At 42.3% G+C, this 22,430-nt stretch overlaps 2 protein-coding genes across 3 annotated transcripts in view; one reads left to right on the top strand and one right to left on the bottom strand.

Moving 5' to 3' along the window:
• Positions 1–22,430, bottom strand: part of CYFIP1 (cytoplasmic FMR1 interacting protein 1) — a 123,542-nt gene that overhangs the window by 38,981 nt on the left and 62,131 nt on the right. For both annotated transcript variants that reach the window (XM_068268129.1, XM_068268128.1), the window contains exons 22-24: positions 21,286–21,485; positions 19,000–19,087; positions 335–478 (exon numbers count right to left, since the gene is read on the bottom strand). In XM_068268129.1, the coding sequence (XP_068124230.1) occupies positions 335–478; positions 19,000–19,087; positions 21,286–21,485 (432 nt within the window). The remainder of the gene's footprint in view (positions 1–334; positions 479–18,999; positions 19,088–21,285; positions 21,486–22,430) is intronic.
• Positions 6,679–15,599, top strand: FNDC9 (fibronectin type III domain containing 9). Its single transcript, XM_068268127.1, has 2 exons — positions 6,679–6,942; positions 10,090–15,599. The coding sequence occupies exon 2, from the start codon at positions 10,114–10,116 to the stop codon at positions 10,780–10,782; it is 669 nt and encodes a 222-aa protein (XP_068124228.1). The 5' UTR covers positions 6,679–6,942; positions 10,090–10,113; the 3' UTR covers positions 10,783–15,599.

The raw sequence follows: 22,430 nt of genomic DNA, 5'->3' as shown, positions 1-22,430 counted from the left end.
ATACAAAACTAATGCAAACTGACAGGATTGGAACGCATCTGTTCACCTTTTGTGTGAACTCAGCCTTCGCACTCCTTACGTAACAACTCCTTACTTACCTTGTAAGTAACAGTAATTATTGTGCAGCCATGTGCTATAAATACACATTCTACTCATTGTCATACATCACTTGGAAGTATAAATACATTTTCCTCACAATACAACAGGATTTTTTTTTGTAAGTAATTGCCTATACTAGTCTTTAGCTAGAGAAGGATGAATCCTTTAGACATATTGGTTAAAGCAAAGGTTGCCATTACAAAGGCCATTCATTTATTATGCACAGGATACTCACCAGGCTTTTCACAACTTTCAACAATTCCTCCATCACCACTGCAATACCCTGATACCCAAGGAGACGGCAGATCACTTTAAAGTGAGGTGGACCAACAAAGTTCCTGTAGTTACTGAAAATGCTGCTGTATGAATGATTCAGATTCTGTGGAAATAAAGTAGTACTGATGAGACTAGGAAAATTACATTTTTCATGAATACATCCATCTCCTAAACATGTGCAGGTTGCATACACAGTACTATCATTTACACTCAAACATGGCATTGAAGATTTGTGGTTAAGGTAACAGTTCATCATTCTGTAAATAGATCTGTTCTTGTTATATTGGTATCTGACACAAATATCTCAGCCATTCAGGGATACCGGCACTGACATTTCTCTCCTAGTTAATCCCATGTGCACCTAAAGGAGGCCATACACCAATTTTCTCATTCAATTCCTTGCAGATTCAATTCATCTGCTGGGAATCGATGACCCAAAATGTCAGATCAATTTCTGATCGATGAGGACTAAAGATCGATTGAAAGTAGCGATTGGACAGGATGGAAAATTTTAAACAATCGGGGGCGGGGCAAGAGCATTGGCCCAATGAATACAGATTTGCACTGTATCGAAACACTGCAACTCTACAGATCGATCAATTTTCAGTAGATTCACTGGTAGAATCTATTAAAAATTGATGTGCCGTGTGTGGTAGGAATCTATTCCTTCTGAATTTATTTCAGAAAGGAATCAATTGTTTTAGAACATTGGTTGGAAATCTGTAAGTGTATGACCAGCTTTACTCTAAAGGTAGCCATACATGTAGCACTGATGGGCAGATGCCACCAACAGACACATCTCTCTCTAATCAAATCTGATTAGAAAGATCTGTCAGCTGCCCATACACCGCAGGCCGATTCCTGATCAATTTCATGCTGAAATTAATTTGGATTCAGGTGTGAGCAGCGCATCCACCGCCTCGCTGCCGCTGTCCCCCTAATGTGTAATGAGCCCCCCGGTGCCCAGTGCGCTATACACTACCTGTCCTCCGCTGACTCCAGGTGCACTCCTTGTTCCATACACGTGCCCCACATAGCTGTCAGCGTACTGTATATGCGGGCGTGTGAGGTCACACATGCGTCCCGTTACTTGGCAACCACGTGGGCGTGTGTATGTAACAAGGAGTTCGCCCGGAGTCAGCGGAGGACAAGTGGCAGCCACGGACAGGTAATGTATAGAGCACTGGGCATGACACTACACGGTAGGGGAACAGCGGCGGAGGTCTTGTCACATTTGTTGCTCGTTCCAATATCGCTCGCCCTTACCACCACACACGATCAAGCAAATTGTCCCCACATTTTGGAACATGTCCGATCAATTAATGCAACCAATTTCAGCCCAATTTCAGTGCACTTGGCACAGATTTCCATCAGATTCCAATTATAATAATTGACTGGTCGATCGGCCACCAAGTCGCCTGATGTATGACTACATCAAAACCAAGATTTTAAACTTTAATACCAATATAAAAGATATAAAAGTACAGGATTCCATGAAAATCTCAGCAGATAAGTTTTTTTGTGTTATTTAAATGCAACCGATTTTCTTATTGGGCTATTTTCCCTTTAATTTTCATGTGCCTGAATCAGTGTTTAAATGCACAGTGTAGCTTCAAAGCTGCATTTGTCTTTTAGTAAGTCATTTGCACGAACTAACAGGAAACCAGGGTGAGCAGATTGCCGTGTTTTCTTTAATTTCTAATGAACTCTTAGTACACCAGATGCTGAGCAGATTATGCATGACCCTGTTCTGCAAGACAGCTTTGGCAAACTGTCCTGTGATTGTGTTTAACGGAAAAAAAACTATAATGTCAAATAAAGCTGTCCTATTTCTTTGTAGCAGCAACCACAAAGTGAGCAAATAGCTCTTGTGCCATGTTACCTCCAATGAACTCTCAAGCAAAAGAATTGTAGGACACAACATAAAGTACAACTATTATACAGAATAAGTACAGCTGACAAATTTAACAGAATACGGTTGGTTAAAAATGAGGGAAAAGTAGACTAGGAATTAGTGGTAAATAAGCTATGATTGGATAAAAACCACCAGTGCGCATACGTCCGGTTTGTTACAATATTGGTCTGTATACACCTGAGGCAAATTGCTTTGTTGAAAAAGGAGGTTCCAGGCATGTACTGTATGCACAGGAGTCCTCATGCCCACCACTCCGCCATTTACCTCCCCCTCCATTGTAACAGCACCAAGTCGTAGCCAAGTCATGCACTACTGTGCAAGCAATGGCCTGGTGGAGCAAGTCTATGTTACGTAGTGTGCAATTGTAAAGTGCTTTTGGCCACGGGAGCGTGATAAAGGATGCACACCACCAGGCCAGCCCTTACACAGTAGTGTGCAACCTGACAGGCTTGAACACTTACAGGGGCTTTTACAAGGGGAAGGGGGGAGGAGCAGGCATGAGGATTCCTGCACCTACATGCCTGGATCCTCTGTTTCTACAAAGCAGTTTGTCTCAGGTATCCTTGAAGTTTGATCCAATATGTGCAAAATCCCTACCGCTATATTCAAACTCATACTTGCTGTGATGATACAACTATATAAAAAATTATGCACAAAAATCAATTCATCCAAATAGTCAACTTCATTGAATTGAATAAAGTACCTGTGCTAGAACCCTATAGAAATATGATATGCCATTAAACAATCGGTTCTTTAATTCCTGATGCACACAACAGCATCCATATCGTGTGTGTGTGTGTGTGTGTGTGTGTGTGTGTGCGCGTATTTTTTGCAACCAAATCTTCCTCTGTGCTTTTCGATACAAAAAACTCCTTCCACCAACATGCCTAAATCCCCCATGTGATTCACTCAAATAGCAGGAGAATTTTTCAAACATCGAGAGCCCAAACTATAAGACCCCCTTCTCCCCCATCCCTCCTTTTTGAAGTTTTTGCCACCCCCTTGCCTTTTATCAGTTATGGCCCTTTTTCCTCATACTTTCTCGGACCCATTCTTCTCAGAACAACCCTTCAAACCATCTCCAATGACCTCAGACAGAACAAACTCTTTATGGCATGAAACTGTATTTATTAAAATGTTGATTAAAACCAGTCACAGGAAAGTCTCTTTAAGCACTTGTAGCACGGCCAAGTGCCACCACCTGGGAAGCCTATATTTCCCCTACGCAGTCATTGAGCTTTCTGAACTAACCAAACAATTGTTTTCACAGGTTAACACTTTGGTGTGCCACGGGCTATACAGGATGGCTTGCTATGTGGGCCAGTACCTTTTTTTGGAGGCCTCACCGTGTGTATTACTATACTCCTTCCTATTTCGTAGACAATATCCTCCTTGTGGTGGCTGGATAGTGCACTGGTTAAGGGCTCTACCTCTGACACAGGAGACCAGGGTTCAAATCTCAGCACTTCCTGTTCAGTAAGCCAGCACCTATTCAGTAGGAGATCTTGGACAAGACTCTCTAACACTGCCACTGCCTATAGGAATCTAACTCATCAGGAATATGTCAGACTTGATAGAGAAGTGAATTTTACATTCGTAAGTGTATAGAAGTGCCGCAGTATATGGTGGCGTGCATTATCCAATTTGTTGCACTTCAGGTAAGCAAAAGTCTTCCAGATGATTATAGTTTACCTGGTTTACCACACTGCACCAGAAAATATTTGGAAGAATACAATACAATAACATTTGTAAAGCGCTTTTCTCCCATAGGACTCAAAGCGCATAGTTGTGTCTCAGATTAATACAGGGTTGCAGGCTGGGTTGTGTTACAGAGGAGATAGTCAGATGTTCATGAATGCCAGACTGAAGAGTTAGGTTTTCAGTTTAGCCTTAAATGCTTCCAGGGATGGAGCTGTCCTGATTGGGTGTGGCAGGGAGTTCCGAAGTGTAGGGGTAGCATGACAAAAGGCTCTGTCTCCAAAGGTTTTGAGGTGGACTCTGCGGGTGACCAAGGTGTTACGTCCTTTTGATCTAAGATTGTGGGGGGGGGGGGTGATGCAGTTGCAACAAGTCCTTCAGGTATCCAGGGCCTAGATTGTGCAAGGATTTGAATGTCAGTAAGCCAATCTTAAACAGAATTCTCCATTTTATCGGTAGCCAGTGAAGTGAGCACAGGGTTGGCGTTATGTGGCAATGGCGGGGTTGGCTCGCCTTGCGGCGACATTCTGTACTAATTGCAGGCGGAGTAAGTCTTTCTTATGCAGGCCTGTGTAGAGGACGTTGCAGTAGTCTAACCTTGATGTGACGAAGGCATGAACTAGAGTTGGAAGATCCTCTTAAGGAATTAGGTGTTTAATCCTTGCAATATTCCTTAGATGAAAGAAGGAATGAAGTGGTTAAGAAGCAGTACTTTTTTCTAGCGAAAAGTACCAGTTGCAGCTGGCGATCCATCAAGTAAATGAAGGATCTGACTCACACAAAGATAAAGATGGTGCAATAGTCAAGGCAAAACATTGCCAAGTTATTATAATGATGGCTGATAGCGTGCTCCAACATTTGTCTCCAACACTAACCACAAGGGCTCAATCATTTTGAGGTTGGAGGACGGTGTGGAGGCCATCGTAGATGTGAAACCTCATCTTGGTGATCAGAAAACCGGTCCTAGATGATGAGAGCAATGTGAACAGGGGATTTATCATGTCGATAAACAGCATCACCATCAAGAAACAAACTTTGCATCATGGGATGAACCTGGTCACTCAAAATGGTCACATAGTAGTTGCCAGTGACATGACGGTAATGATGGATCCACCAGAAAACCATGATATAACTGCTCATACCATGACTTAGCCTCCACCCTGTTTCACTATAGGTAGCAAACAATCTCTGGATCATGAACTTTGGATGGTGTTATCCAGGCATATTTGGGCAGAATTCGGTAATGTAACGCTAGACTCCTCTGACCTTTTTTTTCCACTGATTGATAGTCCAGGTTAGAGGACTTTGGCATCACTGTCTCCTCTGCATCACTAATGAGTGGTTTTGTACCAGCAGCTCATCTATGAAAACTTTGCTTGTGGAGTTCCCTTTATACGGTTTTGGTGCTGATAGGGTTTGTGAGCATGGTATTCAGCTCAGCAGTCACTTTTGCAGCTGTTGACTTAGTCTTCTTCATTATGACCCTAAGCAATGTTTCTCTGCCACTTTAAGGACAACTGAAGCGAGAGGGCTATGGAGGCTGCCATATTTATTTACCTTTAAGCAATACCAGTTACCTGGCAGGCCTGCTGATCCTCTGCCTCTGATACTCTCAGCAATAGACCTTGAACAAGCATGCGGCATATCAGGTGTTTATGACATTATTGTCAGATCTGATAAGATTGGCTGCATGCTTGTTTCTGGTGTGATTTAGACACTACTGCCACCAAATAGATCAGTAGGATGCCAGGCAAATAGTATTGTTTAAAAGGAAATAAATCTGGCAGCCTCCATATCCCTCTCACTTCAGTTGTCCTTTAACACACATTTCCGGCCACACTAGCATTTGTCAGGTGCAGTGATAATCTTGGATGCTATGCCTATTGATATACCAAACAGTTAGCCCCTAGTGAAAGGGATATGGAGGCTATTACCTTTTACACATCTATAAATGGCTGGCTAAAAATTTGTAATTATTTTTTTTTGCTTTAGCAGTGTTCAAATCGTACACCTGAAATAGGCATGTGCGGTCAAAATTTAGTCAGAGAAACGCATCTGCATATTCATTCTGTGCCAGTGGCTTACAGAGGTTCAGCTGGACAGCCAGGCAATTGTTATTGTTTAGTATATGGCAGCCTCCATATCCATTTCTGCTATGGGGTCATTTTAAAGGTCCTCTGATAAATAAGCTATACTACATGCAGAGACCGCTTGGTGCCTGTATATTAAACTTGTAATGACAGGTTTGCTTAAAATTCGTTCTGCGTTTTTATCAGACTCAATTTTATCTTTCAAGGTTAAAAATGATTTGGGCCAATTTGCATACAAAGGCATACAGGGAGAATGAATCTACGTCAACAGAATGTCACGTAAATCTCTTGAGAATTTGAATCCTGAGGGCACAAAACAGACATCTGTCTCTGCCTTTGGAGAACGCATTACAAATTATACAAGACTGCAAAAAAGGCACCAGAAGCATTTCAGTCATTTGATGCTGAAACACCAAGCAGGCAGCTAAGCATCTCATCTGGGGAAACAAATATCTGTACTAAACATGCTAGCGCTTCTGTACGTGCTGATGATCTGGAAGAGGGGGGGGCAGTACTAGAGTTCAATGTTCTCTCAATGGGAGAGGACATACGGCAGCAAAGTAGGAGATGGGCTGTAAGGGGGAAGGGGAGGGAGGGTGAAAAACCATCTATATAAGTCTTTTAAAAACCAAGGCAACTGAGTACTGAGGGAATATGCTCTCGCATGTTTGTTTATGCAGCACAAAGGACTCACTTCTCCGGTGTCCCTGAGGAATGGAAACAAAAGTGATGGGCAACAGGAGCTGGCAGACTGAGGAATGCAGGGACCACTAAGCCACAGGTGCAAATCACATCAAATAAATTACATTGAGCAAGGCAACCCACAACCAGCAGAAGCCCTTCATTTCAGCAGGAACATTTGAGGTAGGTTATTACTTTCCAACTATAGCACTAAATATAAAATACATAAATGAATGTATATTTAGAGCTAAATGTATTTACTTTTAGAGCTCATGTGTGACTTTATTAACTTATCAAAGGAGACATCAGCAGCGTTGCATGCAATGAGTTTATATCACTAGTTGGATCGGCTGACTTTATAGATGTATATAGACTAGATCATCAGATTAGTACAACTTAATCTCGAGTTCATCACCTCTGAATTTAATTCTTATGATGATGAACATAACCAAGCTACAGGCGTGCATTATTGCTTTATTTCTGTGACTGTAAACCAGACAACAGAAGAAAATAAATCTTGCTTTTTTTTCAATTATAGCAGATTTTTTGAAGCAGATGTAAAATGTATGGGAAAGCTAGGGGGCTGATTATCAAGATAGGGCAAAGACAACTGGAGCAAGAGCTTCAGAACAAGTCACCAGGTTTCAAGCTGATTTGGCAAATGTGCCTCTGTAACAGCCTTTATACATCAGCCCAGATGGTAAAATGTTGTTTTATTCCTTAAAAACAAAAACCCCAATAAGAGATCTGTGTGTCTGTGTTGGAGTAACTTAGACTGTAGAGCTGTTAAAATTGGCGTTTATTTGCTGTGGGTTACAAAACAACACTACACACAAGTCAGTATTATTGATAGATGGAAGACTACATAAATATACACACAGCACACACACACACATACATTTCTATAAGAACTAAAGCCAAAGTCAATCCATTTTAAAGCCCCTTTACTAAGCTTTCATGGGTTAGGCAGAGTTTGCAGCTGTCTCATGCATAACTTTGCCACCGACATAAGAATTCAGATCTAAGGATGGACATTTACAAGTATACATTTCAAATAATACAGGCACTATAATATATCTATGTTTAGCTGAAACTAAAAGCCAGATATCTTAACCCTTGGAGGGCGAAATGTTTTACATGGGAATTCTGCTGTCCTGAGTTGTGGTTTCATGTTATGAAGCTGATGATAGATGTGCAGGCATATTGAAATGACAACCTGACATACGAGTTCCATTAGCCACTTTTGCACACAACAGGGGATGTGATTGTGAAATATCGTAGCAATAATAGGAGAACAAAGGCCATTTCCCTAAAAATTATATATTTTCACAAGAAGTTTTTATCCTGAGTTACGTGAAATTTGGGATTAGAAAAACAGATAACAGAAAAACGTACTTTACTCTATTTTTCAGACTACAAGACACACCTAGGTTTACAGGACAAAAACCAGGGAAAAAAATAAACTAAACCTGGTGTCTCCATGGCATAGGGGAGTCTTATGGACCTTTTACCCCTAATTACCATGCCCCCTTTGTGCCTTTCTTGATCCTCTTGTGTCTCCCTGTGTCCTCTGCCCCCCCCCCCCCCCCCCACCTTACTGTATATACAGCTTGGTGCGCACACCGTTCCAGTCAGCTGGTGTGAAATTAGCCGCACATAGAGAGGCTTCAACTAGCTTCGAGAAACTATCTACCAATCAGGCAGGAGTTGTTGCCACAGACCCACCTATCATGGCCAAGCACTGCTCTCTTTCTTAATTGGAGCCAATGTCTTGTAGACTGGACCACAGCTCTGTCATTGGGGCCAATCACTCGCTCAGTAGCAGTGATTGGCTCCAATGACAGAGCCATGGTCCCACCTACGAGACCAGCAGCTCCAGTTAAGGGAGCAAAGTATGGCTGCGATTAGCAGGCTGAGGCAGCATCCCCGTCTGATTGGCAGATGGCTTCCTGAAGCCTGCTGAAGCCTCTCTATGTGCGGCTACTTACATACAAGCTGACGGGAGCGGTGTGTACCCGGCTCCATGTACAATACTCATGGGCAAAAGGGACATCAGGACAGACTTCTGCAGCCTCAGGACTCTACCCTCTCGCAAAGTGACTGGCGGAGCTGGCAGCTGCAATATGTAGGCATTTGTGGGAGGACACTGGGTGCCGGTCCGCATAAAAAAAAAAAAAGTTTCACTTACCTGGGGCTTCTACCAGCCCCCTGCAGTCGCCCTGTGCCCGTGCCATCAGAAAGATCCTCTGGTCCCCTGGCGCAACTCAGTTTCTTTACCACCGACTTACAAGTCGATGGCCAATGCACTTGTGCGGCCCTGGTCGCGTGCATCCTTGCTCCTGCTCACATCGATGGAAACGTCCTGCGCAGGTGCAGTACAACAAAACCTTGTACTGCGCAGGACGCTCCAGGCAACATGAGCGGGAATAAGGGGCCGCACAAGCAAAGTGACCCGCCGAGTCACAAAACAAAACTGAGCCGTGGGGAGAGCCCGGAGGATGGTTTTGCCCAGAGCGTGCACAGAACGTCTCCAGCATGGGGGGGGGGGGGGGTGGAGGGGATGGGATGGTTGTGCAGTAGAAGCCTCAGGTAAACTTTTTTTTCTTCTTTTCCTACCTAACTGGTTTCCTTTAAAGGGAAGTATACACAGACACGTTTTATAAAACATCATGACAACAGGTGCAAGGTCATTTGTGAATAAAATTTTGGGGTACAGTAAATGTCAAACTGCTATGCTGATACAGGTTGATAAAATTTGTATAATGAAAATAATGCACTGCCTTAGAGTAACAGGCCATACGAAACAAATAGTGCACATGTTCCAAAACACTAACAAATCTAATTCAAATATTCAGGTATCTGAGTGTATATACACTCAAACCAACAGCAACATCTGACTTCTGGTGAGATGGCCTATTCTAGTGATGGCTAGCCATGGCACTCCAGCTGTGACAAAACTACAAATCCCCTCATGCCTCTGCCTCCCAGAGTTATGCTTAGAGCTGTCAGAGTATTGCAATGCCTCATGGGACTTGTAGTTCCACCACAGCTGAAGTGCCAAGGTTAGCCATCACTGGCCTATTCTCTTTGGCACTGAAGGAGCAGTAGCAACATGCACCACATATTGCTTCCAAAGAATGAGCCCATAGCCAAGACCACAGGCCTTTGCATACTGTTGCATAACACTGTCAATAGCCTGGCTGATCTTGTCATTTTGAATATAGGCAAATATGTTCCAAATAACCTATACACATAAACCTCTAAATCTTGTGGTGTGACAAGAAGGATATACACCTTCAAATTGATTCAATTATTCTTGTTCTGTTACAGAATTCTAACAGTCCTAAAACCACCATGGCCATCTCTGTTCAGAATATCTCAGCAAACACAGCTATGGTCATTTGGCCATCAATCTCTAGCTGCGCCGACAGCTTCTACAGTATTATGTATCAGGCCAACTGGAACACAATGTTGTCTGGGTACTCCCGGCAGAAATTTAAAGAGCTCCGGATTCCTACCAGCCGGACATTCCACACTGTTGAGAATCTCACTCCGCTAACAACTTACATTCTGTGTGTGACATGCCAATCCGCCAACCCATCCAACGACCAGTGCAAAGTATTCAATACTTTAGAGCAAGACCCAGCAACAGCAAACAGCAAGAAAAAAGATCTAGCGTTAGGTATATGGCTCACAAGCAGCATTATCCTCCTCATTATAGCCTGCATCTTAATCTATGGCTGCCTGCACATATGGTGGCGAAAACGTCAAGAGCGTGCTCAGGCCAAAAACAATAGAAGCAATGAGCAGGACAAGAGGCAAGCTTGGACAAAAGCCGAGGAGCCAGTGGAGGAATATGAAAAACCAGGCCTTTTAGCAGTAACTGAAGAGACAGAAGATGCTTGTACAGATCCGACCCAGACAGGCAATACCATCAAGGATCCCTTAATGGCAGATGAAACCAACAGCCTGAACTACATTGATCAAGACGTGCCATCCGAGGAGCAAACTACTGTGGACTGACAATGGCTCACGTTTAGTGAATCATCTAGCCAGTAATTCTAAAACAAGGACAATTATACATGATCATGAGAATAATGTGAATCAGCGCTACTTTATACCTTTTCTATTAAAAACACTGTAATTTATTACTCCACAGATGTAGAGATATATGGTGGAGAGAAGAGGCCTTTGCAAAAAAAAAAAAAAAAAAAAATATAGTAATAGGCCAGGCAACCATTTTTCATTGAATTTCTTTTTAACATAAAACTGTGATCCTCGCGACATAAAACTGCTATTTCAACACACAAAACCTTTGTGTCCTGAACTATAAAAGCCAGCAAAAGAAGCAACTCCTTGGACAAAGCTGGCTGTAAGAAAAGTGAACCAAGTTATTTATTTAATGCTGGATCTCATTAATGGCTTAATTAAAATAAGCCTAAAGGCAAAAGATCGCTACAGTAACAAATCAATCTATGAAAAAATGTATTTTTCCAATTACACTGTGCTTTTTTTTATCTAACCCAAAGCTAAATACAAATCTAATTAGGCTGTGTAAGCTTGCAAAAAGGTTTATAGGGAAAGAACAAAAAGGAAGGGCTAAGTAAAAGCTTGGTCAAGATTAGAGATGGTCAAAGTGATACTAATCATTTTGAATTTATGTCAATTTATGAAGCATGAACAGCATTAATAAGCGAATAACTGACTAGTCTGATTCCAAGCTGCATGTATTTGCATCAATAAAAAATCTCATTGGCCATCTCTAAACAAAATAAGCCACTGTTATATACGCTTTGCTTCTGTTCATTACAGGATTTCTCAGTCCTCAAGCACCCCAAACAGTGGAAATCCACAGAGGAAATCTCTGCTGATACACCAATTACCTTACCTGTGAAAGTTTGTGGTTTCCTGCAAAACAAGTACTGTTGGGGGGTGCATTAAGAATGAATAGAGAAATCCTGCATTAGAAGTATGTACATTTTGGGACAGGACAATTAATTCTTCATTATCACAAGGTTGTATTTGGCTTATGGATTTATTTCTCTTGACACACAAGCTGAGGTCATAAAATACTATCAGAACAAAAGTGGAGCAGTGGTGGTTCTTTCCCGAGGAGGGTGCAGACAGATCTCAGAGATTTGGGGTAAACACACATGAAAACAACTGATATGTAGCCTTTTTTCAGTTACAAATATCAACACACAAAAGGTTAATGAACTCTGCTAGAGGTTTAGATCTACCCTCTCTTCTTACATGGATTTCAGCGCAGACTATGCAAAGACATACCATTTATTTCAGTCATCGCACAGAGCTAGCTCCTAATTATGAAGTGGAAAACTATAGTGAGAAAATTATAATCGGCCAGAATTTCTAACTTCTAAAACAAAATGGCTCCTCCCTAACTGTAGACCTGTATCTCAACATAATCTATCCAGGTACTCTAAAGAGAGGAAGGAATAAGGTATTCCTGACCTGCTATGCAGAGGCAGCAGAAGCTGTAGTTAGTTGGTGTCAGAGAACGTACCACATGATCTGTCAAGCAGGACTTTTCTGACAGCTGTTGTAGGATCACATTGAACCAGTTACAATTGGTGGCAGTTGGATCTCAGCCTGGCCATACAGACTGTTGTATACTTTAATTTCTGTAACTTGTCATATGCTTGAAGGCTTGGTAGGCTTGAAGTGTAATTATTAAGAGAACCTTAACTGTGATAAAAAGTTTCACTTACCTGGGGCTTCCCCAAGCTCCCTGTAGTTGTAGTGTACCCTCACCAGTCCTCGACTATCCTCTGGCCCCCCACCGCGTGTTAGTTTTGTTTTCATAAAACTTTTCTTTTACATAATATAAAGGAGGCCCCGAAGGATACAAAACAAAAACTGTTTATAAAAGCAAGAGAAGGCCAAGTTCTCACAATCCATTGTGATATGCATGATATTGCAACAGAGCTCAAAATTGGCATGTTGCGGCAATACACAGTGCCTTACTGCCATTCATTTCTAACATGGGCATTATGTACGCATTATATACAGCACAGCTTGGCTCATGTTACTACTTTGGAACCCACCACATTGCAGAGCCAACAGGACAATGTGAATGTGGCCATTGTGGGAGCATGGCAGCTTGTTGTTGTCTGATTATAATTTACATTATGACTCGCACACAGTGTGAAAGCAAGTGGTGGACTTGCCTCCAAAAAAGGAGACCCCTCAGGGTTAAATACTATAATGAGAGTATATATTGAACTGACAACAATGCATTTCATAGGCAAGATCAACACTTCCTAAGGTCAAACAGTATAAGTGGATTTTGCACCCCCTCCCATTTGTTTTGTTTGATTTTTTTGTATTACTAGCCTCAGTATACTTTATTCTAAAGTTGAGTCATTTAGTTAGCCTGTCAATACATTTTATTAAACGGTTATTTCATACGCCAATGCAGTTAATTTCTTATAATCAGTCAGGTAAGCTGCCATGTACTTATACTGAGAAAATATGAAGGCTTCTACTGCTGACCCAAGTCTGAAAATGTCTGCCAAGTTAAAGAAAACGAAAAAAAGAAATTGCCTAGTTATTTACCTGGGGCTTCATCCATCCTGCCCAGTGAAGTCTTCCAGTCACCATCACCCCGTGTCACCCACCGAACAATGGATATGCAGCCCCGTGCAGCGTGCCTGTAGACGGGGACTCTCTGTGCTTGTGTAGTAAGCAACAATTGCTACTTGCATGCGCAGCACTCTCCCGGCCATACATGCACAATGGAGTGGTAGACTCGTGATATGCCCGGCTTATGGAGGGGAAGGCGGAGGCACAGCAGAGCGCAAAGTAATGGAGAGGGAGCGGGAGCAGGAGCATTTCAGGGGGCTAGAAAAAGCCCCAAGTAAAAGACTGGCCTGTTTTTATTTCAGATAAGTGTCCCTTTAACATCTTTTTGTAGAACATTGGCTACAAAACGCACAGGAAGAAGCTATTCACAGAACTTGTAGCATTCAAAGTCTCCTTCTATAATCATGATGCAGAACAAATCCCTGTAAAATATGCTTTGTAATTCTAGAAGGTGAATTCTAAACAGATTCACTATAAAGAATGTGAAATTATTTCTGAACAAATGGAAAATATGCATACAGACTTCAGTCATAAATGCATTCAGTATTTTTATGATCCTAATTTTAAATGACAAAAATCTAACATTAAATACAGTCTGCTACATTTAGGCATTTGTTACATTTATGTACAGCATGTAGGATGCAGTTCTGTTTATTCACTACCCATGCACTAGGATCAATGGGTAGCAGCGAATAAGGTAAACTGCATGGACGGATGTCTTTTTTCAACCAAATTATGTTACTACGATACATATCGTACATGTAACAAATACCTAAATGTAGCGGAATGATTTTAAGAATAAGGGCCGGTTCTCACGTGCAATAAAAACGTATCAGTTCGGTACGCTTTTGGAGCAGACAAAAATGTATGAATGGATTGTAACGTTAAAAATATTGGCCGTCTTGACTTGGCAAATAAAAACGGATCCACTGGAGTCTGAACTTGGCCCGTTTTTACGGAGAGCGGTTCTCCACTGAGGCAATGGAAGCCAATGCATAGAACAGATCTTCCGTTTCCACACAGAACTTTGCACACAAACTTCCTGCTCCTCCCCTCAGCGCCATCTTATCGGACTACATGGCGACCAAGTGTTTTTTTTAATGTGAACTCTCCCAACCATGCCAAGCATCCAATAAAGGAACACAATAAGATCCATGGTTCTGCTGCTCAGTGTTCAAGTGTGGACTGCAATGTGTTGTTCAGAAGATGCACTCCCAAAACCACTCCCAAGTACATTAAACAAGGCCTTATATGATAAAAAATTGCTTGGTATAGCATAACCACTCTATCATAATAGAAATACCCATAAGGAAGTACACGTTTTTGCCATACGTTTTTAACAGCCTGGAAACTAGTGCTACAAAAAGCAGAAAACTGAAAACCGGATCCATTTTCAAAAAAACAGATCCATTTTTATCTGCTGCAAGTGTGAACCGGCCCTAACCTAGTTAACATAAGAGCTAGGTGAGTATAAAAATACAGTGGAGAAGTAGACTAAAACAAAAAGGGATCACAGGCGTCCCAGAAAGATGTAATAAAGAAGCAGGGGCAGACCTGATCTTTTGAAGTGTAGGTATTCTGGCAGTATAAATGCCAAAGTTAATGTTGTTATAATTTGTCCTGAAATGTTTACTCATCGTACCCCGTAAAGCACTGCAGAAATTGTCAGTATGATATAAATACATAATTACAACTTTCTTGGGCACACCCACAAAATGAAGATTATAAATTAGTCTCTGCGCTGTCAGCTCTATGAACTGATGCCCAACAATGCATTGAGAGGCCGAAGCTCAGTTTAAGATGGACAAACCTTCTTGCCTTTTGTTGTTGATAAAGTACATGGGATTAAGTAAGATTTATTTTGTTAATCTCTGGCTCAATCCAGGTCAAGTATGTACATAATATTTCACAACAGCCCAAACCCTTCAATCAGCTACCAAGTTCCTCTACAATTTCCTGACAGGATTAGAACAAGCCATCAGGTACAAGGACTGTTAGATATTAGAGTACTTTTATTTCATACAGTAAACTGCAGCCAGTCCGCCAGTAATTCCACTGAATCAAAGCCAGACTGGTATAACTATGGAAGGGTTAATGCTTGCAGGATTAACGCTAAAATATAAAATGTACCCTTTCAGGTAAAAAAAGTAGTATCTCAGACAAGCTGGAAAAGGATTTGATAACAAATTTGTTTTGTTTAAATTATATTGACATATATACATATACATTATTTAATAATAAAGATCATCTTTGAATTTAAAATATGCACATGTGGCAGTATTATACATGTTCTAAGAGTAAATTTCTTCATGCCATATAAATTAAAGCAATTTGTACCTAAAACATTTTCACTGGTTTCACGGTTCACCCAATCTCATCTTGGCAATGTCACTCCATAGTTCCCTCCAAGTCTTTCTACTCAACATCCCAGACTGCTGTCTTTCATGGTCACCTTACACTGATATGTCTATCTGCTTCAACATATTGGGCCCAATAACTGCTCTGATATGTGCTCCAACATACAGCCATTTTGAACAAAGAGGAATATCTACAGTACAGACCACAAAGTACAAAGGATAGAATACTGTTTCTAGTATATTACTACGCATTCAAAACAATCATCTTGGGATTAAGTGGCTAATACGAGTAGCACACAAATTCAGACAAGTGTCTCAGTTGTATGCTATTTTTCTCACTAGCATACTTAACCACTTAAGGACCAGGGGATATTGCAGTGATCGGTGCTGCGTGGGCTCTACAGCCCGCAGCACCGATCACGTATGTACCAGGGCGATCAGACTCCCCCCCCCCCCCCCTTTTTTCCCCACTAGGGGGATGTCCTGCTGGGGGGGTCTGATCGCCGCCGGCTACCTGCACTTTCCGAGGGGTGCTCTTCAAAGCCCCCCTCCGCAGCGCTTTCCGCCCTCCTCGGCTTTCCCTCCCTCTCCCTTACCCTGTGAGAGGCGCAGGACGGAGTTCCGTCCTGCGCCGGATAGGATAGGCTTCTGCCTATCAGATGCCGGCGATCCCCGGCCAATCAGAGGCCGGGGATCGCCGATCTACGTCCGTGTGATGTAAACAGCGGGGATTTCTTCCCCGGATGTTTACATTATGTGTGCGAGCCGCGATCGGCGGCTCGCACACTGTTCACGGAGGCAGTCTCCGTGAACTAGCATGGAAAGGCCGCTCGATCGAGCGGCCGTTTCCATGCTATACCACTAACAACCCGCCGACGCCTATCGGCGTTAGGCGGTCGTAGGCTTCAATTATTACCACATGCGGTAATGCAAAAAAACAGGTGATTTTACAGAATACTGAATATTTAGTGAAATGTCATGTCACTAAGGCTGTTACTGTATAGCAAGCTGAAATTTCTGAACAGTGAGGTAAATTACTGCCTTATGCGGTAAATACCTCAGCACGTCAGTAATTGTCAATACACAAAGATTTGAACATACTGTAAAGTCAAGAGAGATGTTTGGTATTTACCTCCAGCTCCAATTTGTCGGAAACTAGCAAAGAGCATGCAATAGCTTTGACAGACAGCAGAGAGTAGACAGCCGAGAGCCAATAGGAATAGCCTCCTTTCACCCCATTTGATAGGATGCACTTGCGGGCGGGACATGACAGTAGCAGACCAAGAGAAGAAGACATTCAAAGAGGCTTTTCTGCATCACTTTAGATGTGCAGATCTACAGAATATATTGATACACAGAAGAGTGGCCTCTAATGGCATGTAAGCACATCTAAAATGATACTTTTTCTTATAACAATCTGTCATAGGAAACAGGAACTGCTGATGCAGACCAGTCTGCAATGCTGAACAACTCCAGTAATGAGCAGTGATACCAATATAAGTTTTCAAACTCTAGGGTAAATGTCTATATATATAGCAAAGTGCTGTGCTGCAAAATATATATGTTCACCCCTACAAGAGCAACTGCGCTATGCCTGGGTAAAAATCGTAACAATTGTGCAAAAAATACAAAAAAATTTGCAAAAAATACAAAATGTTTGCATAAAGAGGAAGACCGAGCCCCTGAAAAAATGTGTATATACCATATACACAAGGTTTATAAACAGTATTGTGTGTGCATCCAGGCATAGAGCTAACACGTGATCAATACATTAGTGCTAAAACGGCATGAAATTTGTATGACATAAAAGGAAAAAAAAAAGTTGCTACAGCGAATAACACCTATACAAGAAAGACAAAGTGCATCTAGTGGTGAGGCTTACCAAAGCGATGACGAGGAGGAACAGGACAGGGGAGCTGTGCCCTACGCGCTCGCAGACGGCGTCTGCTTCAATGGAGGCTATCTGCTTAAAAGCAGTGCGTGTTTTTATGAGGAACGAAGAGGGCGGGGAACGCTGCGCTGTGTCGTATGGCCATACATACATGTTCCGGCCCGTGGAGCACTGACATCAGCGCTCCAGAGCAGAATCACGTGACTTCCGGGCATGCGACCAAAAGGTCGAATGTACCGGCATGTATTACTTCCGGCCGTGCGACCAAAACGTCGCACCCAATCGGAATTGGCAAGCAGGTAACCTCACCAATATTATATAACGATAAATCATACATCACTTATCTATATATAAATGTCAAATATACAATCAGTCATATATTTTATTAGAAAATCCACAATATTAAACATAATACAATGCTTGCTGCAGAAACCAACTCTGCTTTTCTACATACTGAACAGGGCTTGGTGAAATGACCGAACTTCTACCGCACCTGTGAGAATCTTTGTGAATTTGGAAAAAGATAAGTCTTCAATACCGAATGCGGTATTATAACGATCTTTTTTTAGTCGAACAGCCCTTAGTGAACTGGAGCCCAAGTGTTAAAGAAAATATTCTTAATTACCAGCCTGTAAACACTTGCCAATAGACTTCACCTCATGTTGATATCAAAATAAAATAGAATATAGTATAAAATATATAGTATATATAAAATATATATAGTATTAATCATCAGATCATTACTAAATAATGTAACCACAAACATATGCATGAAATTACTAAAAACAACTCTAAACAAAAAGGGGTACTTGCGTATTATCCTATCTGGAAAGTTTGGCAGCTTTTTGTTAAAATTCTGTTTGCTCCCCCAGGAAGATCTGACCATTTTTGGAAAGCTGAAAGTCCCAAGTCGGTATGATCCTCAGTTCCCAAGTTATGAGGTTTTGATGGAGGGGTGTCCCCTGAACTTGGCTGCAGAAAGTGCAATTATAGAAGTACAGGATGAACCCGACATGATAAGCAGCACACCCGGTAGGTCTTCGCAGCATAAATCTTCAAAACTTATGTCAAGTGCCCTGGGTCTCATTACAGATGAAGGATCCGCGCAGCTATGCACCCTCATCTCCTCTCTATCTTACTGCCATGGGCAGGAGACTCAATTCTACTGTGCTCTCTGCAGCAAAGTGCAGGGGACACCCGTTCCCCAAACCCCCCTAACATGGGAATGGGGCATCGCATTGACTCAGGACCCAGTGCAAAGGAAGGCCGGGACCTTCAGCTTTCCAAAAATGGTTTGATCTGGCAAGGGGATCAAACAGAACGTTAACAAAAATCTGCCAAACTTTCCAGACGGGATAATATGCAAGTACCAAAAAGGTATATGCTTACTTTAGAGCCATAGAGATACTGAGGCTGAGCGTTGGGCGGTTTGTCACGCTGAAACTCTTGAGAGAAAGGCAGGACTGTGCGAACAAACCTGTAAAAATATAAAGAGGGGCAGCAATAAGCATGGTAAGTTACAAGGCCTGCTTATATGCAGCGGAAACTGCTGGAACGAATATTGACTGAAATATCTTGTGTTTCCAAGTAGGACAGATTGTAGTACTGGGCACTTCACAAAGAAGAATGATAATAAAACCTATAAATGGTAAAAAAAAAAAAAAAAAAAAAAAGATCAAAGAGTGAAACTGCTTCTTTTTACAGGTTTACCCAGCTGCTTTTCTCATTTTGGGGAGAGACATTGGCAGGCAAATGCAATTCTGTTACCAGTATGTAAACAATGACTTTCACTGCCCTGAGAAAACTGCTAAGGGGTCAACATTGGTGTGTCACTTCAGATCAGTTTGCTATTAAAGGGAACCGAACGCAAAATAAAAGTGGCCAGTTTAACTTATCTGGGGCTTCTTCCAGGCCTCTGTAGTTATCCGGATCCCTCATCATTCCGCTCTGTTCCATTCAGTCACTGTGCCCCTCAGAAAGCTTGCCGACTTGGCCAGTCGTGGGCTACTGTGTATGTGCAGATTGCTCCTGGGGCCAGGCATGCAGCTTTCAGAACGTCACAGCGGCTGAATGGAGCAGAGCGGAAATATGGCGAGGGACCAGGAGGACTGCAGGGTGCTGGAAGAAGCCCCAGAAAAGTTAAACTGGCTACCTTTATTTCACGTTGGGTTTCCTTTAAAAGAGACCCTGAAGTCTCGTTTTTTACCTCTTTTCTTCATAAATTCCTGTTAAGCATGAATGCCCCCTTGAATCGCTGCATTCCTGCAGCAGATGGGCGATTTATTGCTGTGTAATTGACCTGCAAAGTTCTACGACTTTGCAGGTCGTAGATTATGCAGCCCTGACACGCAGGGCTTCTCTTCCTGGAGAGGCTAAGCTTTGAGCTGTAGCTCAGCCTCTCCGCAATCAATCTCCACGGATCTCCGCCTCCTCCCTGCCCCTCTCAGTTAAAGAAGACAGAGGGGTGGGGAGAGGCGGCGATCAGCAGAGATTGACTGCAGAGGAGGCAGAGCTACAGCTGAAAAGCTCTGCCTCTACAGGAAGAGAAGCTCCGGAGGTTTGCAGGGCTGTAAAAACAGTAATAAATCACCCATCTGCCGCTGGGATTTGGCGAATCTATTGGGGCATTCATGCAAAAAAGGATTATATGAAGAAAAGAGGTGAAAAACGAGACTTCAGAGTCTCTTTAAGTAGTATAGTTAGGATATCAAAATGAACAACTGATGGGAAGATACTGAGTAAACCAGCCCTACAGGGGCAAAATCACTAATGCAAACTATTTTATTTATCAGAACTCCACAACAAATAATTTAAAAGTAGCGTGACAGGCTGCGCATGTGCCAGGCTAACGGCCGTACTGTGAGGGACAGTAGCCACCCGGGGAGACAGCAAGGGATTGAGCAGCCTCAAGGAAGCCTCAGGTAAGTAAGGAACCTCAGATGTCTTTCATCTCAGGTTCCCTTTAAATGATACCTGAAGTGATAATATTTACTAAAAGGTTTGATATGCTGTCTGCTGATAAAGCTGTTCGACCTACTGTATATTCTGCCGTATAAGACGACCCCCCCCCCCAGCTTTTCCAGTTACAATATAGAGTTTGAGATTTACTTGCTGTATAAGACTACCCCTCTTTCTACGCTGTCATCCCTATAGTACATTGTGCTAGAGCTTTAAATTGCATACCAGGTGCTGCAGCCATCAGGGAAAGAAAAATCAGTTTCCAGTCAAAGCTTCCTGCACAACCACTGGCATCATGCAAGCAGCCGAGGAAAGAAAAATCCGTTTCAAATTTCAATTGGAACCTTCCCCCGATGCTGCAGCATTCGGTATGCAATTCCTGGATCAAGTGATACCCAGCGTATAAGATGACCCCCAACTTTTCAGAAGGTTTTAAGGGGTTAAAAAGTCGTCTTATACGCCAGAAGATACGGTACTAGTTAATAAATAATTTGCAATTATTTAAAAATGGAGCATAAAAGAGAATCGTCTGAAAAACATCAATATAAATAGTGTAAGAAGTTCTAAGACCAGGCTGAAGGACTTCACTGTCACAGGAGCACTGCAGTGTTGCTACATCTGACCATGACCCACAAACCCCACAACACAAAACATTTCAGGTGCTGCACAATGCCAGCAACTTTGTTAGTAAACATACAATTCAGTAAGAGCTTTTACCTATAGGTGGAGCCATTGTAACAATAATTTGGAAGGAAATCGTAGTTGAGTTCCCAGAACACATGAAGGGTAATTCTTCCATATGGGGCAGAGACATTGTGATTGGCTTCTCTGAACATAGCATCATAACTGTCCAAAGTTAGATATTTGCTCAGCAATTTGTGAGTCATTTGGTTTATTTCAAGAAGTCCATCCAGTTCCTGTCAGTAAGAAAAGAGGAAGACAGAAAACTAGAATTTACAAAACTAACAAACACAAACATTTTTAGCACCGAACAGTAAAAAGTGAGAAAAGAAATAGCATGCTATGTTCATTACAACACTCATCAATCGTAAAAATCTGCTTTGCTGCGGAGCTTGCCTGTATCTGTCCATCTATAACCTAGGGATGCAAGACACTTGCCATTTGCTAGCTTCCAGTTCACTCAGAAACTGGGATTTCAAGACCTACTTTCTGAACGCCAGCCTACTAACACAAGCTCTTGCTTATCTTTTGTACACAAAACTGAGGGCTCGTTTCCACTATTGCGGTGCAGAATCGCCTGGATTCCACCGCTGATGAAATCGCATGCGGATGCGACTCCCCATGCGTTTTTTTGCCGCGAATTCGCATAGGTGAGGGTATATGCGATTTTAACCATGTCACTGCCTGTGTGAATTTACATTCGTACCTATGCGAATTCACGGCAAAAACGCATGGGGAAACCGCATGCGATTTCCCTATTAAATACATTGCATGCGATTCGCATGCATTCCACTCGCAGGCGAATTCTGCGGCTCTTTTGTGCATTTTTTCACCGCTGAAAAAAAAACGCACCTCAACAACGCTACAGTGGAAACAGGCCCATCCACTTGCATTACATGTGCGAATCCGCATGCGTTGGACGCATGCGGATTCGCGATAGTGGAAACGAGCCCTGAACGTGAATGAGGTGGGTGATGAACTGTCCAGGTAAAGAACACGTTCAATCCACTGCCATCCTGGCTCACCATTATCACTTCCTCTTTCTCCACAGTTTGCCAACACCTTCAGCTTTATGTTTCTATTGTAAGCCAAGTAAAAAGAGCCCAGCCTTTATCGTTCTTCCTTCTCTGAGTCACGTGGTCACTCCTGACTGACTCATCCACTAGATACATCTACAGTAG

Source organism: Hyperolius riggenbachi, chromosome 2 (assembly GCF_040937935.1).
Source record: "Hyperolius riggenbachi isolate aHypRig1 chromosome 2, aHypRig1.pri, whole genome shotgun sequence".
Taxonomy (NCBI): domain Eukaryota; kingdom Metazoa; phylum Chordata; class Amphibia; order Anura; family Hyperoliidae; genus Hyperolius; species Hyperolius riggenbachi.
Note: the sequence above shows the minus strand (reverse complement) of the source record. Positions and strands in the feature narration are given on the sequence as shown.